This window comes from Asterias rubens, chromosome 22 (genome assembly GCF_902459465.1).
Source record: "Asterias rubens chromosome 22, eAstRub1.3, whole genome shotgun sequence".
Lineage (NCBI taxonomy): Eukaryota > Metazoa > Echinodermata > Asteroidea > Forcipulatida > Asteriidae > Asterias > Asterias rubens.
In genome coordinates this window covers 6,068,107-6,088,080 of record NC_047083.1, presented here as the reverse complement: position 1 = coordinate 6,088,080, position 19,974 = coordinate 6,068,107, and the positions used below count along the sequence as shown (strand labels likewise).

Genomic DNA, 19,974 nt, shown 5'->3' with positions numbered 1-19,974 from the left:
GAGTAGAGATGCGCAATGGTGACCCACATACTGTTACAGTGGGGCGTGTTGAGTAGAGATGCGCAATGGTGACCCACATACTGTTACAGTGGGGCGTGTTGAGTAGAGATGCGCAATGGTGACCCACATACTGTTACAGTGGGGCGTGTTGAGTAGAGATGCGCAATGGTGACCCACATACTGTTACAGTGGGGCGTGTTGAGTAGAGATGCGCAATGGTGACCCACATACTGTTACAGTGGGGCGTGTTGAGTAGAGATGCGCAATGGTGACCCACATACTGTTACAGTGGGGCGTGTTGAGTAGAGATGCGCAATGGTGACCCACATACTGTTACAGTGGGGCGTGTTGAGTAGAGATGCGCAATGGTGACCCACATACTGTTACAGTGGGGCGTGTTGAGTAGAGATGCGCAATGGTGACCCACATACTGTTACAGTGGGGCGTGTTGAGTAGAGATGCGCAATGGTGACCCACATACTGTTACAGTGGGGCGTGTTGAGTAGAGATGCGCAATGGTGACCCACATACTGTTACAGTGGGGCGTGTTGAGTAGAGATGCGCAATGGTGACCCACATACTGTTACAGTGGGGCGTGTTGAGTAGAGATGCGCAATGGTGACCCACATACTGTTACAGTGGGGCGTGTTGAGTAGAGATGCGCAATGGTGACCCACATACTGTTACAGTGGGGCGTGTTGAGTAGAGATGCGCAATGGTGACCCACATACTGTTACAGTGGGGCGTGTTGAGTAGAGATGCGCAATGGTGACCCACATACTGTTACAGTGGGGCGTGTTGAGTAGAGATGCGCAATGGTGACCCACATACTGTTACAGTGGGGCGTGTTGAGTAGAGATGCGCAATGGTGACCCACATACTGTTACAGTGGGGCGTGTTGAGTAGAGATGCGCAATGGTGACCCACATACTGTTACAGTGGGGCGTGTTGAGTAGAGATGCGCAATGGTGACCCACATACTGTTACAGTGGGGCGTGTTGAGTAGAGATGCGCAATGGTGACCCACATACTGTTACAGTGGGGCGTGTTGAGTAGAGATGCGCAATGGTGACCCACATACTGTTACAGTGGGGCGTGTTGAGTAGAGATGCGCAATGGTGACCCACATACTGTTACAGTGGGGCGTGTTGAGTAGAGATGCGCAATGGTGACCCACATACTGTTACAGTGGGGCGTGTTGAGTAGAGATGCGCAATGGTGACCCACATACTGTTACAGTGGGGCGTGTTGAGTAGAGATGCGCAATGGTGACCCACATACTGTTACAGTGGGGCGTGTTGAGTAGAGATGCGCAATGGTGACCCACATACTGTTACAGTGGGGCGTGTTGAGTAGAGATGCGCAATGGTGACCCACATACTGTTACAGTGGGGCGTGTTGAGTAGAGATGCGCAATGGTGACCCACATACTGTTACAGTGGGGCGTGTTGAGTAGAGATGCGCAATGGTGACCCACATACTGTTACAGTGGGGCGTGTTGAGTAGAGATGCGCAATGGTGACCCACATACTGTTACAGTGGGGCGTGTTGAGTAGAGATGCGCAATGGTGACCCACATACTGTTACAGTGGGGCGTGTTGAGTAGAGATGCGCAATGGTGACCCACATACTGTTACAGTGGGGCGTGTTGAGTAGAGATGCGCAATGGTGACAGCTGGAACTAACTTCGTTAACAGACTTGTCTTAATAGAGAGCAAAGAATTAGCGACGAGTCACAGAATTGAGTTGGTGGCGTGTTGGGTGGTTGAGTTGGATGTGGAGCGCAGAAAGGAGGCCATGGAGACCTTGACGGGGAACGATGATGCATTATCGTGTAGGGAACAGTGGCACTTCTCTGCGAACTACATGTAACAGTAGGCCGTCCTTAGCAACCGATGCGACTTGTAGGTATCGTTTGACATCCTTGATGGTTGTGGCTTTTTTGGGAGGACGGGTGCCCTGGACCAAGTGAGCATGAGTGCGGCGCAAATCTGGACATTCCGACTGAACCGCTAACCATGCTGCTCTCTGCTTGTGAATGGGAGCTTAGCATCAACGGAGAAATCTCATGGGCAGACACTCGCATGACCGTGGACTCTTCAATGTGTCTGACAAAGGTGCATACTTGGCAAGTGGGGTCATAACAATCCGGGGAATTGCGGCTAGCAAAATCAGAGGGGACGTTAGCAAAACCAGCAAGATGACAAATAGAGGCTTGGAAGCGTCTAACGGTTGATAGAAAGGTCGTAATCCACAGGCTGGCTAAAAATTCCCCACGGCACAACTTTTCTTAGGCCTGGACACATGGTTTACTGTCGGTCAGGGTGCGTGCGTGATTCTTAGATTGGACGATGAATGGTCCAAAATGCTTGGTGGAGGCTGCGATGGAGAGAGCTTCTACTTCGCAGGATATCCAGGTCAGCTGTCGCCCACATAATTTGGCGCTGAAAAAGCCTGCGAGACGGGTGACATAAAGGGTTGCGTCAATGCTGTGCTTCTTGACGGAACCATAGGTCACGATCCACAACTGGTCATTGGGACGAGGGAGCGTGATGGTTCCGGTCGATGAGAGGGCAGCTTGTGCTGTCCGGAATGTGCCGTGAACATCTTTGGACCAATTCAACTTTTCTTGAGACTGACGACCGGCTATTGCTTCCTCTAAGGGGGACAGTAGAGATGAGCAGTTGGGGATAACACGAGCAAGGACTTTGAAGGCTTCGATGAAGGATCGCAGACCTCGAACCTTTGCTGGTGTAGCACAAGTGGAGAGTGTCGATAAACGATGGCTGGAGCCATTGGACCAAATCCACCCTAAAATAGTGGTGCTCTTTGAACAGATGATGGTCTCGCGGGACGAAAGGCGGAGGGCATTGGTGTACAGGGCATGTATCAAGCTATGCACATTTTCCAAGATACGCAGCTACGCTTACGTTTCAAGTACGCTTTAATTTCAATCCTGAGTCAAGCTGCTCTTTCAATCCTGAGTCAAGCTGCTCTTATGTTTCAAGATACGCAGCTATGCTTACGTTTTATGTTGGCTGTCCCCCTATTTTGTTAAAGTCACCTGGTAATGTAGTATTTTTTTCTTCAAACATTAGAGTATATGTATATGAACAACAAAATCATTTTTAGAGATATTGTTTGTTACTATTTATTTGTTTAAAAAATAGATAAAGTAGTTTTTGGGGGTGACTCCGCCTTCCCCTTTTGTGACGTCAATCGAGGCAGACTTTGCCTCGATCGAACATCAAACACACATACGTGCAAGTACATGCAGGTCCTAGTCATGAGTTTGTACGTTTAATGTATTTCTTGCATTTTTCCGGCAATGTCGCCCACGTGTATTGCTGCTAGATGCAAGGTCAAACACTAACAATACTTTTGTCGTGGAAAAGACCATAAAAATAGCTTATTGGCAGCATTTGTGATTCTCAAGATATAAATTTTCTAGCTATTTAATGTAATGACTTCATCAATGACGTCATCAATTAAAAAAAGGTTGTGGTTTTGGTGCGAGACGTTATCACTCAACTATTGCGATTTTCCGCTCTGCACATAGCGCTCAATGTTTCTAAAATCTTTATACCCAACCGCGCCCTCGTTCGTTGGACCAAATAGAGCGCCGTTGGATATTCCCCCCAAATTGCGCGCCATATGATTTTTACAAATTTTAAACTTTGATTTATTGTAGTCTAATGCCCGATGACGTCATTATGACATAGTTAGGTCTGTGGTGTCTTGATACCAAGGTTCACCTATCTGTTGAGTTTCAACGTTCAAATCAATCTCAATCTTGAGTTATTCCGTAGATAAGCTCGAAAGTTTTTTTTATATAAAAAAAACACGAAGGCGAACTTTGATCCAGGGTAACGACCCGGAAGTTAACGTCGTACGATTTTTGCGTTAACTTTTCAAATGTTGTCCAAGTCTTTATTTATTCGATGCTAAGTATGAACATCATAGCTTTTATATTCGTTGAGATACAGCAACAAGCAAATGGTAATTTTTCAACATTAAAAACCTTGTCATGACGTCATTAATGTCGTCATCATTCCAAAAAAGTGGCGGTTTCATCTACACACTATTGCCGATGTACACAGTAAGTTTTAAGTTTGTACAAGCTTTACTTTTGTTTAAAATTGCTTGGGAAGGTTCAGAGGTAAAGAAGAACACGAGGAAAATTAAATCTATGAACAGATTGTTGATAGCTTTTTAATTTTCACAGAAAGTAAAAGTGTAAATCTATTACATTCCTTTCTTTGCACAGAAAACAAATGCTAAGGTTAATACTTATTAAAGCGATGTTTTTTATGAGTAAAGAGCTAACTATGTGCAAAGTTTGAAGGTTTTGTGATCCTTGTGATGTTTAACTCAAGAGTAAACTTCTTAAAAGGTTAACTGGATTTGGGGAAACTTTATACGAAACAACAGTTTACTAATTTTAGACTTGTGAAGTAAATAACTGTAAAAGACTTATTTATTAAGTATTACAGAGGTTTCGCAAGTGTACGACACGGGTACAGATACAACTACGATAACTGGGATGCACGTTAGATTTTGTTAGGCATTAAATAAACACTTATTTTGAAAAGCAATGATTTGTACACAAAGCTTTACCGTGTAGCGCGCTAAACACTGCCGTGAGTGCTGGATAGAAACACCCTTCACGAGTCGATGTCACGAATCCGCTTCCCGGTGTTTGATCAAAACATAACCAATGTTCGTCTTTTTCTGGTTGCATTTTCTCACATAATTAAAAGTCATACGAATCGCTGCAGTAGGTGGCCATCTCAGCAAAGCTTCGTCTTTAATTCCGTTTTGATAATTAAGCCATGAGAAGGGCGAACAGGGGAACAATTTGACGCCGAATATGATATGAGCGGACTTCAATTGTAAAATGTTGGTACACCATTAAACTAGCGCTACGTTGTAAGTACAATGACCTGAGACTTGTCAAAACATGAATCGAAATCACGCGTACAGTCAAACGATGCACTATTCCGAGCAGAACACACAGGCCTCGTGGACTGAACAAGGTGTGATCAATGGAGCGGAACGGCCAGCCAAAGCGCTTTTGCAGTGTACGCAGTTATCACGCGGGTCAACACATCCGTGGGCTTTATCGTCCGATTTCGACCAGAGTTTCAGGTCAAATTGGTATCATCTCTGTGGGAAAGTTTGAGCAGGATCACTCATCTATAACGGGATGCAAAATTTATGTTGAAATGTTACGTAGTTTTAGAGATCAAAAATTGTAAAATTGTTCAACCTTTGGTTTGAACCGGAAGTCAAGGTCAAATGGGGTCATTTTGTGTGTAGCGTTTTTTGAAGTTTGATCGACCTGTCCGATGATATGTAGATTGTCAAAATCCACCATGTGGTTCAGGAGTTATGATTTCTTTAAAATATTTAACTTTGATTTGTTGTAATTCAAAACCTGATGACGTCATCATGACATCATTAAGTTTGTGTGGTCTTATTATTAAGGTTCAATTGTCTGATGAGTTTCAATGTTAAATTCCATATCAATCTTGAGTTATGACAACAAATTGTCTTTTTTTACAAAAAAACACAAAAAACACAAAGGCAGAGTTTGACCTTCCGGTACGACCGGAAGATGAGGTCATACGATTTTGGCGTTAACTTTTCAAATGTTGTCCAAGTCTTTATCTATGTGATGCCCAAGTATGAACATCATAGCATTAATATTCGTTGAGATACAGCGAAAAGCAAATGTCGTTTTTCAACTTTAAAAACCTTGCCATGACGTCATCAATGACGTCATCATTCCCAAAAAGTGGCGGTTTCGTCTACTCACTATTGCCGATGTACATAGTAAGTTTTAAGTTTGTACAAGCTTTACTTTTGTTTAAAATTGCTGGAGAAGGTTCGCAGGGAAAGAAGAACGCGAGGAAAAAAAAACCAAAAAAACAAAACAGAACAATAACAATAGTTGTTCGGCTGTTGGCCGAACACCTAAAAAAAAAAAAAAAACCCAAAACATAACAATAACAATAGTTGTTCGGCTGTAAGCCAAACACCTAAAAAAACATAACAATAACAATAGTTGTTCGGCTAATTGGTGTTTGAAGCTTTGCATGGTGTGGAGAATAAGATCAACTATAAATATAAATATAAATATGAATAGTAAACTTGCGAGTACAACCATGGGTAAAAACTCTTTTGAAGGAGTGGTGGCTCTGAAAAGAGCCGGTTTGGTCTCAACGTTTCGAACAGTATACTCTGCTCGTCTTCAGGAGATTCTCCTGAAGACGAGCAGAGTATACTGTTCGAAACGTTGAGACCAAACCGGCTCTTTTCAGAGCCACCACTCCTTCAAAAGAGTTTTTAACTATAGTTGTTCGGCTGTTGGCCAAACACCTAGTTAAAATAGATCTCTAGCTTTTGTACTTACTGTTACCATGTTGCATAAGTTTGCTCAATGTGGTGGTTTTTAATATGGGAGTAGAACAGTATTGAAGAGAACTGTTTGCAGAATGCAACTCAAGGATAAGCCTGCAAAGTATAGAACAGTAAAGGACTGATTAATTTTCAAGTTCAACAAAGAACACTGATTTGTTACGATGCAAGCTACATGTATACTACTTCAGCTCCTACGAAACATGAGCAGGCCGTGCTTGAAAACAGTGTCTGGATTATCAAGAATAAGGGAATCAATGTGTGGTGAAGAGGTTTTCAACTAGTGGTTTAATCCCACACAACACCCCTCCAGCTATGAAATGGTAAGGCCCCCTGCCGCCCTCGGGTAAACAACTCCTTATAAGGGAATGCTGTGCGCGTCGTGCGTATTGCGTGATGTGGCACAACTGTTTCAGCCGTTGCTCTCGACCAATAGGAATGAAGGAATTGTCTTGTAAGCGCAGGTGCAATCTTGCCTGTCACACCCATGTTTCAACACTTTTTACTGGTCATAAACAAAGGTTTATACACACCCACGTGACGCGCTCTCCACCAATAGGAATAGCAAAACTGTCCAAGGTATTTATGAATGCATTATTAAGTGATTTTAGGACAAGGTAGTCCATGGCATTTGAAGTCACTAACTATTGGGAACCTTTGTCATAGTACTATGAATCATAATAACCAGTTTTTATATAGCGCTTTTCACACCTGGAGGGCGTCTCAAAGCGCTTCCAACATTAGTACCCCTGGTCACTGGGCCTTAATTAATTCATTACACCATCTCAGCTCCCTGGTGGAGAGTATGCAGCCTGTGCAACATTAATATGTGCTACTTGGCTAAATCAATCACAAGAACCATCTCTGCCCTCACAAGTACCCATTTACCCCTGGGTGGAGAGAAGCAATTATAGGTACATGTAAGTGTCTTGCTCAGGGACTCAAGTGTCACGACCGGGACTCGAACTCACACTCTGCTGAACAGAAGCACCAGAGCTTGAGTTCGGTGCTCTTATCCGCTCGGCCTCGATGTCATGAGCCTAATAACCTTGTTTTTCAGGGGGAATTGTAGGAGCAGTCTGAAAGAATGAGCTGCTTTCATATCACATAATTCTCCGCAGAGTGTGGTTTTAGTTCTTTTTCTGAGCAAAACACAAATAAACACACCCCTTAGACTTTTTATTGTTCTCTTTAAATCTTGTAACATAGTGAATGTTATTTGTGTTTATGTGTGTGTGTACCAATTAATAGTTCAATGTCAAATGCTGACTCACCAACGGTAAGAAATATAGAGGCCACATTTGCACACATCTCTCTGTCTCTGTCAGGATATTTACTGTCCGTCCTTATCATGTAAAATATGTTGACATATACAGCACCTCTCAATACACCAGCAATGATCATCAAGAATGGAAGAATTGCAACTGGCAAAAACCGGAACTAGATATGAAAATACAACAAATAAATAAGAAGGGGAGGGAGTCTAGTGTAATGGCACAATGGGTGTGTTGAGTCTCTTAGGACCATCTTGCTGCTGTAAAACACCATGCAAATTTCGCAGACTAAAAGTCCAGGTGTGAATCACGTTAGAATTACACCAAAGCCAGTCACGGTAACTCTCGGCCTGGCTGCAGAAGAAAAAGTCTATTGGGAACCTGGCTTTAGTGTTGGATAAGCATCCATACAAGAGACAAAGTAGGTAATAAAACACAACAGCATAGTACAAATGAGGTTGTGAATGGTGCATTTGATACTAAGGCAAGTTCTCCTTTTTGGCCACACCAGTCCTGCTCATTAGAGTCCACACCCCACCATGCTGCTTGCAGTCTGTATGATTCCAGAGGGCTAGTTTGGTAAAGGGTCATTCAACAAAACCAAAGAGCATAAACTATAACACATGACAGAGTGTGACCTTATGGACCTCTTCAATAAATAAACTGACATAGCATACAGTGCAAAATGCTAGATATCCAAAAATACATGTCGCACAGATTGTATACAGTGAAGGGGAAATTATCCATCGAGTCTTGAACTTTTATCCCATGCTCAATTTGATATGGGGAGTCTCAGGGCCCGGCGATTTATTAAAAACACCCCTACACCGGTGTATTTTTCCCAACACCCCCCCCGGCACATTTTTTTTATTGGGTTCTCAAATCTGTTTAATTACAAATATTTTGAGGGTCTACAAAATGTTAATGACCCCAATTGCTGTGTTATCCCTATGTAGTTATCCCTATGTAGTTGGGTGCATCAATAACAATGAATCTGGCTCACCGTGGTCTTGTATGAACAGGTGCAAACTGTGTCAACTCAAACTGATTAAAGGTGACCGACAGATAATTAAGAACTTAAAGGGACAAACTAATACATTTTTTTAAAACAAAGTACATGTATGTAACATTTTACACTGTACAATTTCAATCAATGGACCAATCAGACACTTCAAACATGTTATAGCAGCCCTTTGCTCATGTGTGTGCTTGAAATTGTAAACACACATCACTCTTTACAAAGGGTCTGTACATGTTTGGTAAATTCTCTGAAAATTAGTGGTAATAATAACTTACATGTACGTGGTACGAAAAACAGCAGCTTTGGAAAGTAGAATGCATTTAGAGAAACATTTCACTTCAAAGTACTGTTGATATGGGAAAAGATTTCAACTTTATCTGCCAAAATTTGATTAAAAGAAGCATTACCATGGTAACGCTTCTCAGATTGTGTATTCTTCCTGCATGTACAAAGGCGCTCCAAAGTTTCAGCGATATCTCACGATATCTCACAATATCTCCAGATATCTCACTCAAAAGCTCAAAATGAAATTCAAATGAAAATTTTACATTTTAATTTGACTTTAAACTAAAACAATCAAACGGTTCTCAGAACCAACGGTTTATACTGCCTTTAAATGTTCAGGGTTAATACAAGATGAACTAAGGAAATATTTAATGGAAAGAACATGATAAACTACATACTGTTTTGTTTTCATTGAAGATCCATACTAACATATTTATGGTCTGAAATAAAGTCAGTAGACCAACTTGTCTGATCTTGCCGATTGGTAACGATGACTGTGAGACAAAGACACCCACCTAAAAAATACAAAAAAGCATGAACATTGTCACTCAATAAACCTTGATGTTTTAAAATCACAGAGACATAACATCAGCTTAGAGCTCGCATTCTATTCATTTCAGTGTATAGTTTGACATAAACTTTATATTGTAACTTTTTATCAACAAAATAGTAGGGTTGAATTGACCCGATTGGGATTTAAAGCAGCAAAGTATGATTAAACATACGGACACTCTACTAACTGAGCTATTATGTAGTTGGCGCTCTCCCTAAACCCTAAACTGTCAATATCTTTGTTTTGGGCGTCAGTCAGAATCCATGCAACTGTTAACTGATGTCAGCAGATAACCGGCTGTACAGGAATGTCGAAACCCAAACTGGCAGTCAGTTAGAAGGTCATTGTCCTCCAGGTATCCAAGGAGCCTAATACTTATTATGGGATAAATTGCTTCTAATCAAAAGTGTATGTTTTTTATTGGTCTCAATAAAAATGAGGTCTGAGACCAAGACAGAAAGGTTCAAGATCAAGACCAGGAAGCCCAAGACCATGTGTGCTCGAGACCAAGTCAAAGACCACCAAAAATTGGTTTCCAGACTGGTCTCCAGACCAAGACCATTCACATCAGCTACAACACTGTTATTCCCTTAATAATAACTGTAGGGAGGGGAGAAACATTCACATCGGCTACAACACTGTTATTCCCTTAAAAATAACTGTAGGGAGGGGAAAAACATTCACATCGGCTACAACACTGTTATTCCCTTAATAATAACTGTAGGGAGGGGAGAAACATTCACATCGGCTACAACACTGTTATTCCCTTAATAATAACTGTAGGGAGGGGAGAAACATTCACATCGGCTACAACACTGTTATTCCCTTAATAATAACTGTAGGGAGGGGAGAAACATTCACATCGGCTACAACACTGTTATTCCCTTAATAATAACTGTAGGGAGGGGAGAAACATTCTTTAGTAATTGTTCTATTGTAATTGTAATACATTGAATTTGGGACAAGAGATGACTTCTGTGGCCTAAATAATAGGAATTTTGAATGCAAAAAATGCTTTTGTGACACCCCCTGCATAACTGATCACATAATGCCCTTTTTCATGAAATGAAAGGTTAATTGTACCTGATAGCAAAGTTGTAATGATGCATAAAACTCAGGACATTTTGTGACATCAGGTTTGTCTCTTGCCTTGGCTGCAGCAACTCTTATTGTGTAACTTGTGAATTGTATCACTGCCAACTGTCAATACACAAAATTATCATAGGTTACATGGATAACACATCAAGTGGCTTTAGAAAAGTATACAGTCAACCCCTGTTATTACGAGTTTGCGGTTAATAAGAGAGTGTTGCTGGTTCCGCACTGCCCCATGCCTGTTTCAATGCATTTAAATACAGATTATACCAGCATGGTAGTAGCGAGAACCAATAACAACAAGGTATATTAGCAAAACTGCAGAATTGTTCCACAAGCATCTGAAAACATTCCTCATGAAGGAATCCAGCGATTACCTGTCATTTCCATACTTGTCATTATTTTGCTTATTACTGTTTCTAGTGTTTTTTTCTTGTGCGCCTTGGGTGCCATTTGAGGCAGATATGTGCACGTTATAAACATCCAATTATTATTAATAATTTTGTCAACCTGATGCATCCAATCCTTTTTGAAGGAGAATAATACACAAACAAAAACAGCAAAGAAAATATCTTTTCTTGAAAGTCGTTACTATGGCTTGAAAAACAAATGAAAAGCTAAAATATGTTCGCTATCAATACTTAATGCAACAGGAAGATTTCCCTGGCATCCTCGTTTAGCATTAAACTAAGGAAATAAAATAGTAGTTCTTAAAACAGCCGTTTAAAACCGGCAGGGTTGTAGCTGTGTGTTCGGATCGGGCCTTTATCGCACGGCCACGACCCTGCAAGGTTTTAAACGGCCGTTTAAGAACGAGTCACTACTCTTTAATTCCCATTCATAAATGCCCATATGTTAAAAAGCGAAATAATCTCACAGTTATAAACAATGTGACACTGTTTCTTTTGCAATTTTTTTCAAAGTTCACAAATTTTTTCAAAAACACTTTTGTGCGTGTCGGTCACAAATTACCCGCTGTTACTAATAACTATGAATTGAGTTCCGTGTAATATAAATTGCCGTACATTAGCTTGCGTGCCCAAAACGCGAAGCCAGTCGGTCTTAAACAGCTTAGCTGTGTCTTTATCAACCCTTTAAACACCCCCACGTGACGCGCTCTCCACTGATAGGATTAGCGGAACTATTCAGGGTATTTATGAATGGTGGTTATTAATATTGCAGAGAAACTCAAGATTGTGAGTTTGTAAGCACCTCACTACTCCAATTTACTTTCATTGGTACATGTAACTGCACTCTAGGACCGCGTTTACACTAGATCCAAGGTGGATGGAGATTCTGCATTTTTTTACGGCCGCAGATCAAAATTAAGTGTCGCGTTTAAGGCCGAGTTATAGTCGGTCCAAGATGGTCAGGCGTCGGAAATCTTGACGCGCGATCATAAAAAGACACGGTTTTTAGGCCTCAGTCTTAGGATTGCGCGCAAGAATTCCGTCACGTGACCATCGCGCGACCGACTATAAACCGGCCTTTATACCAGTCCTTAATCTGGCTCCGATCCTGCTTTCAAACATGATAATTATTGGCAGTGACGTCACCGCTCCCCGGAAAAAGCTCAAGGATCACGATTTCAGCGCGCCATATTTTTCCTGGAGCGATCTGTAATTATTGGCGAAAAGGAAAAGTAATGTGAATTTTAGACTTGTACTCGCTCGGCACGGAGCATTGAGTAAATCAGTCTGGTATCAATTCAGTTGACCATATGTGTTATCATAATGTTGTTGAGGGAACCCAACAAAACCTAGTTTTCAAACCCAAACCTTTGTACAGGTGCTCGATCCCGTGATAGTAACGTGGCAAATCTATTGTTTGAACGCAATTAATATGAGAACGTGTGTACAACTTCTCAAATGAGCTAGTTGTCAAGATTGTTGAGATATTTTGACTCGTTCACTCTCGAAAATCATTTGATTTACTCACAAAATGTGTAATGTTTCAGACAACGACCATGGATCGGGTAGAATAGAATAGAATAAATAAAACAACAAGGCAAGCGCAGAACGTAAAGCGATGTATGTATTTTAGGGCTCTGAAAACTACAAAACGTTTCACACACACACAGTCCATGTGCACTTTGCATCAGACATCAGTGACAATAAAGAAGATGCTCACAAAAATAAAATTCAGCGAAGAGAAAAGCGCGCCATTCGTAACAAAACCGGAAATGCGACGTTGAATTGCCGTGTCTAATCCACCTTTGCGTTTACACTTGTATTTGAATCCACATTGCCGGACCTTAATCCACCAATTGCCGGGTTCAACCCTCCTTGAAAGGTGGACTGAAATTGCCGGATACGACTCGGGTCTGACCCAGCATTTTTGTGTTTACACTTGCCGTTAATCCACATTGCCGGATTCGATCCGCGTCTGATCCGGCTTTTGGGATCTAGTGTTAACAGGGCCTAGGTGTGCATTAATAGCCAAACCATGATGGCATTCTCAAAACTTTCCTGTTCCACGGTTGATTTCTATGGACAAACTGTTTTCCCATTATATCCGCCATTAGTTATTTGTTTAACATACCGTAATTTTCGTATTATAAACTGCCCGGTGTATAAACCACCCTTCCCCAAAATATAGAAAAAAATATTTAAGTGTCGGCGCATTAACCGCCCGGCAAATAAACCGCAGTCACGAGCGCACAAAGAGAGGGGCCGTGTGAAAGTGGGGTCCTACCTTGATGTCAACTTGCCTTTAACTCACTTGGTGCCGTCAACTTGCCAACTTGTCAACTCCTCCAATAATACATTTACAATCCACAAAAGAGGCCAAGAAATGAAAAGTATTATCTTTAATTTTAGTTTAAAATTGAAGTTTTTTTTTCATTAAAAATTACCTTGAAGCATCAAAACCGTCGGCTGCCATTTTGCTTTTTTTTTTACAGAGCTTACATAATGTGGACAACAGAGGGCGCCTTTCTGCATATGGATTAGTCTAGGCCCAAGATGTCAATGATTGGTACCGCATAGTGTCTTATGTACTGCGCGCCTTGTTAATTGATAGCTGACGTCTTGGGTGAAGACTAATTCATACTTGCCATCTGCGTAGTGGTCGAGTTGACGGCGAATAGACGGCACAAGCGAGTTGACAGCGAGTTGACGGCGCAAGTAGCAGGACCAAAAATACCAAACTCCGACCGGCAGAAATTTATTTATAATTGTTAACATTTTCATTGAAATATTGTGAAAAATGAAGAAAGAACTTTGTTGCAAACTCCTTAACGTGTGTTTTTTGTTTTCTGTTAAAACAATCATACAAGTTTATTCTCCAGTTCCCGCGATTATTTGCTGACATCCATGGGCCGCTTGATGAGGGGTGAGTTGGCAGACGAGTGCGACCATCCGACGATCGTTTCAAAGTCTGCTTTAAATAAAAAGAATCTCCCAAAATACAAGCACCCATTTCTACATGGCAGCCGGTACCCAGAAGTAAGCAATTCGGCAATGACACTTAGCATGTGTTTTTTCTCTGTGTGGAAGGGCAACCCGACTATATTTCTTTTGCAGCTATCCTCGTACTCACGATCTTGCGTTGCGCTCAACCCCACTAAATCGTGACACATCATGGATTATTTTATGGGTCCGAGGATGACAATTATTCCCAATTCGCTATATACAGAGTCGCTGGACTAACATCATTTTGACATTCAAAGTGTTCATAAATATGGAAAAAAAAAAACGTCTTGTTGGACAGATGGATTTATTATGGAGTAGATATAGGACTTTTTGTGACCCATTGATCTAGGAATAAAATCGAGGCATGGCCTTGTAACAGCAGACAAGGTTGGTGGAGTTGTCCATGTAGCAACAATTTCTTGTCAAATGTTTTCAGAGTGAGTTTGACACGCCGGTGTATGATTTTTCTGTTTTGTATTTGTTTTAATAAGAAGTTTTTTTAAACAATGTTTCTTTAAAAAAAATTATGTTGTTATTTTCTTTTTCAATATTAATATGTCGGCATACAAGCCGCCAGGCGATGTACCGCAGGAGTTAAACAAAAAAGTCAAAATCAACATATAAACCGCGGTTTATAATCCGAAAATTACGGTACTGTTTCTTGTTAAGAGCTGTGGTACCCTGTAAAAAAGTGCTCTATATGTACATGTACATGTACAATAAATGCTTGTTATTATTACTATTATTATCATTCTGTGATTTGTGTGCATGTTCTGAACTACGCACACAATGTAAAACTACACAAAATGTCATCTTCCTTTTAGTGTCTCATAGGCTCCAACAGAATCTTTACTGTGGAGTTAATGCAAGTGAAATTGAATTGTGTGCACACTGTACATGTACTTAAATTCCTGAAATATGTACCTCTTACATTAATTGTAATACTTACACATAATGATAACCATGCAACAAGTTTGATGCATCTTTTTACTTGATGGAAAAAAGCTTTGAGCTTGATGGTAAAAGAATGTATTTCAGTCGTTTCTGCTACATCATCATCATCAGCATCAAAGTTGGCAAGTGTCTCTTGAGAAAAGGAGTTTGACAAATCTGAAGCATCTCCTGTAAAAGATTCTCCTTGTTGAACTCTTAAGATATCTGTCAATAAAAACACAATTGATATTCTATTATATACATGTACATATTGCCTAAATGCTTAATGCTAAGGGCACCAATAAGACGCTTAATGTTAAGGGCAACATCAAGCTGCTAAATGCTAAGGGCAACATTACGATGCTTAATGCTAAGGGCAACATTACGATGCTTAATGCTAAGGGCAACATCAAGATGCTTAATGCTAAGGGCAACATTACGATGCTTAATGCTAAGGGCAACATTACGATGCTTAATGCTAAGGGCAACATTACGATGCTTAATGCTAAGGGCAACATTAAGATGCTTAATGTTAAGGGCAACATCAAGATGCATAATGCTAAGGGCAACATTACGATGCTTAATGCTAAGGGCAACATTACGATGCTTAATGCTAAGGGCACCAATAAGATGCTTAATGCTAAGGGCAACATTACGATGCTTAATGTTAAGGGCAACATCAAGATGGTTAATGCTAAGGGCAACATTACGATGCTTCATGCCAAGGGCAACATTACGATGCTTCATGCTAAGGGCAACATTACGATGCTTAATGCTAAGGGCAACATTACGATGCTTAATGTTAAGGGCAACATCAAGCTGCTTAATGTCAAGGGCTACATCAAGATGCTTAATGTTAAGGGCAACATCAAGATGCTTAATGCTAAGGGCAACACTACGATGCTTAATGCTAAGGGCACCAATAAGATGCTTAATGCTAAGGGCAACATTACGATGCTTAATGTTAAGGGCAACATCAAGATGGTTAATGCTAAGGGCAACATTACGATGCTTCATGCTAAGGGCAACATTACGATGCTTCATGCTAAGGGCAACATTACGATGCTTAATGCTAAGGGCAACATTACGATGCTTAATGTTAAGGGCAACATCAAGCTGCTTAATGTCAAGGGCTACATCAAGATGCTTAATGTTAAGGGCAACATCAAGATGCTTAATGCTAAGGGCAACATTACGATGCTTAATGCCAAGGGCAACATCAAGCTGCTTAATGTCAAGGGCTACATCAAGATGCTTAATGTTAAGGGCAACATCAAGATGCTTAATGCTAAGGGCAACATCAAGATGCTTAATGCTAAAGGCACCATTACGATGCTTAATGCTAACCATGCTAAACATTCTCTTGACATTGGTATACATTGATGAAGGGGTACATGTCTGTGTTTATCAGCAATAAAACATACACTTTTCTGCAAAACTTAAAGAGTTAGAGAATATGGACCTGCTGTGTTAACCAATAGCGGAGTTGTCTCCTGAGATGACTTAGTACTCTCTTCACTCTGGTGTCTCTCCACTATGCCTTGCTCACTTTTGTTTGGTGCCTTGATTAATTTTAACGATGCGGTCAAATATATAATGACTGATGGTGCAACACTAATGAATGCCCACCTGTGTAATAATCACAAATAATCAGAAATCAATATTTTTTAAACAAAAATATTTTACACTCCCTACACTTGGTATGATCCTGCATTTTTGTTTAAATCGTTTGGACAACATTTGTTTCTGTCTGAAACAGCATTATAGAAGAACTCCCAACTCATTGTCTTTTTTGCAGGATTTGAAACAAGAATGTTGTAAACATGCACAAGATTCCCAACAAATATTCACTAAAATACGGTGTGTTAACTGGAAATTGGAGAATGCAGTGAAATAGCGTTTTATCACTAGCAAAAATAAGAAACAGATTTATCAAAGGATCTGGGTGACCTGTACATGTACATCCATTGATCACATTATATTACACTGTCTTACTTTATGTACTACATGTAGTCCATAAGACAGCCAGTTATTGGTGCTAACTCAAGGGGCCAACTATGTACATTGCTAAAAATAATATTAAACAAAATATCAGTTAATAACTAAGGACTCTTACACAAATTAGACTACTTGATTTTATTGGTTCTAGTTATACATTTGCGGAGCCTCTTTCATTGTCACATTTGCTCTCATTTCCCTTGAAGATGCTATGTCAGATTTTTGGCCGATTTGACCCAAACATTTTGATTTAAAATTCAAGAGGAATTTTGATGGGGGTCGAGAAAGTTGCAAGCAGTGAGATAGTAGCAGTGAAATAAAGTGCTCAAAACTACTTTTGTCGGGATCCCGACAATATATCACGTGACCAATTCTTATGTGTTTTAAATTTTTGTCATGGTTCCTGACCATTAAAAGCAAAAGTTAAATTTTGTTTTGTTAGAGCTGGTGACACTAAAAAAAAATCTATTTTTTTAATGTTTGGGGCTAATTCTGACATACATGTAGCATCTTTCACTCTCACCTACATGTACATGTACATGTCTCATTGACACAATACACAATGTCCACATACTTACATTAAACTTACACAGTTTGAAGATAATAATGGTAGAAAGCTTCCCTTAAAAATTACTTGCCGAGGTGCTGTTGGTTTTGAGAAATTAGTAAAACAAGCCACAAAAATATTTTTTGAAAAAAAAAAAGGATTTTAGCATGTAGGTAGTAATACAAAGTTGCCAGTTATGGTAAATCGATTTTACATGCTAAAACTCAGAAGAAGTTATATTTGTGACATTTGTTTACTAATTTCTCAAGAACTACAGCACCCCAGCAAGTAATAAATTAATGTAAGCTCTCCACTACCTTCAAACGGTGTAAGTTTAACCATGCTCTGCAGTATGCCAATTTTCCCTATGCCTTCCATGGTTGTACAGTCAGCAACTGTGGTAAATGCATGCAAAACTGATTTTGGCTGCTCATTAACTTTTCTAACACAGTATAACTAGACCCAGAAAGGTTCACTGAATCCCCAGAAAAAAAGCAAACAAAAATTTCAATGGGGGCTAACTCTACGGGGGCTAAGTCTCTAAAGAAGAAATAAATGTCACCCAAAGTCACAACTTTTTAATTTTTTTTACACTCTTACTCTTTGCAGGATTATAATTTACTTGGCCTGCCCAGTGGTGCCTCAGGACCCTTTGGGGTTAAGGGGGCTATATAAAAGCCATTAATTATTATTATTGAGCTAATCTGCTGGTATTAGTGCTAATCAGCTATGTTCCTTTAGGGAACTTAATTCTGTGATTTGTTACCATACCATTTAAAAAAAAGTATAAACACAATTTGTTTTCAATGGTACAAACACAATTTGTTTTCAATGGTACAGTCACTGACTATGCGATGCCTCTGCAAAGGTTTAATGTAAATCGGTGGACATTGTGTTTTGTGTTACAAAAAGCACCCACATCCTTAAATGTGAGAGGTCAAACAAATGGATACTACAAATGTACATGTATATCAAAACATGTATCTACGTATGGTTTGGACAAGGAAATAGGTTTATTTTATTGAGAAAATCCCTTGAATACCAGTTCATTCGTATTAAAGACAGTGGACACTATTGGTAATTGTCAAAGACTAGTCTTCACAGTTGGTGTATCTCAACATATGCGTAAAATAACAATCCTGTGAAAATTTGAGCTCAATCAATCAGCGAGATAATAATGAAAGAAAAAACACACTTCACACGAAGTTGTGTGCTTTCTAATGCTTGATTTTGAGGTCTCGAGATCAAATTCGTGGAAAATTACTTCTTTCTCGAAAACTACGCCACTTCAGAGGGAACTGTTTCTCACAATGTTTTATACCATCAACCTCTCCCCATTACTCGTAATCAAGAAAGGTTTTATGATAATAATTATTTTGAGTAATTACCAATAGTGTCCACTGCCTTTAAGAATATAATAAATGATTATCAGTTAAAGATTATTAGCAATAAAAGTTATACATGTACATTGTACTACTTATAGTGACTCTCTTGTGGTGGTACAATGTGCCTAATTCCAGCCTCTAGCATACATATTGACAACACAACATTCATGAGGTGCACATTCAATACATTAACTGGAGACTTACTTATCCAGATTTCTCATGTCTTGAGGGTCCCCTTCTTTATCAATAAAACAACCTGTGAACAAACAAGAAATAAGAAAGTTTATGACTACAAATATTCAGGCCAAACAAAAGAACAGAAATCTTTCCTTTGAAAGTTGTCAACACATCAGCCAGCAACTTCAACTTGTGACCACTTGTTGAAGTTGGTATCAGGCAAATTAACAAGAACATGCAGGTTAAGTTTTAATGAAATCATTTTGTAACCAACGTTAAAATGTTGGCTCTGATGTAGAAGATGTAAACATTCTAAATCAGAGTTTGAAGATGTAGGTGTACGATCCTTGAGTACATTTATCTAGCAGGGATGACATAACCTCACACAAAGTTTTGTATACTTCCTTAATTTATTGTTAAATTTAACTGATTTTTAATATTTAATATTAATATTTTTATCAGTCCTGTAATTGGCGCTTGCGCTGTTGGATGTTGTATAAAATTAAAATAAAATAAAATAAAATTCAACGGATCCTCAGTGAAGCGGAAATCCAGGTCTACTTGATAAGGTCTACTTGATGAACTGGCAATAACTTGGAAACGAAGCTACACACCCACAAAGACAAGCATGATTCTAGCAGTCTATTGAATTCCTTGTTCTTGTTGTAAAGTGTACATTGGCGAGACCGGTAGAGACCTCACTACTAGGCTGAGAGAACAATAAAGCACACGGCTGCAGAGGGGAATATGACAAATCTGCCATTGTCAAACACCCTACCAATTTAGACCATGTCATAGATTGGGATCAGGCTCGTATCATAGCACCTGAGAGACATTGTATACAAGGCGTATAAGGGAAGCTAACGCAATACA

The 19,974-nt window shown here is 39.9% G+C and overlaps 1 protein-coding gene across 1 annotated transcript in view; it reads right to left on the bottom strand.

Moving 5' to 3' along the window:
* The window catches only part of LOC117305032 (battenin-like), a 74,737-nt gene that overhangs the window by 19,955 nt on the left and 34,808 nt on the right, over positions 1 to 19,974 (bottom strand). Inside the window, exons 9-15 of the mRNA XM_033789731.1 lie at positions 19,129 to 19,180; positions 16,457 to 16,623; positions 15,011 to 15,219; positions 10,637 to 10,753; positions 9,399 to 9,515; positions 7,695 to 7,860; positions 6,416 to 6,516 (exon numbers count right to left, since the gene is read on the bottom strand). Of these exons, the coding sequence (XP_033645622.1) occupies positions 6,455 to 6,516; positions 7,695 to 7,860; positions 9,399 to 9,515; positions 10,637 to 10,753; positions 15,011 to 15,219; positions 16,457 to 16,623; positions 19,129 to 19,180 (890 nt within the window). The 3' untranslated portion in view covers positions 6,416 to 6,454. The remainder of the gene's footprint in view (positions 1 to 6,415; positions 6,517 to 7,694; positions 7,861 to 9,398; positions 9,516 to 10,636; positions 10,754 to 15,010; positions 15,220 to 16,456; positions 16,624 to 19,128; positions 19,181 to 19,974) is intronic.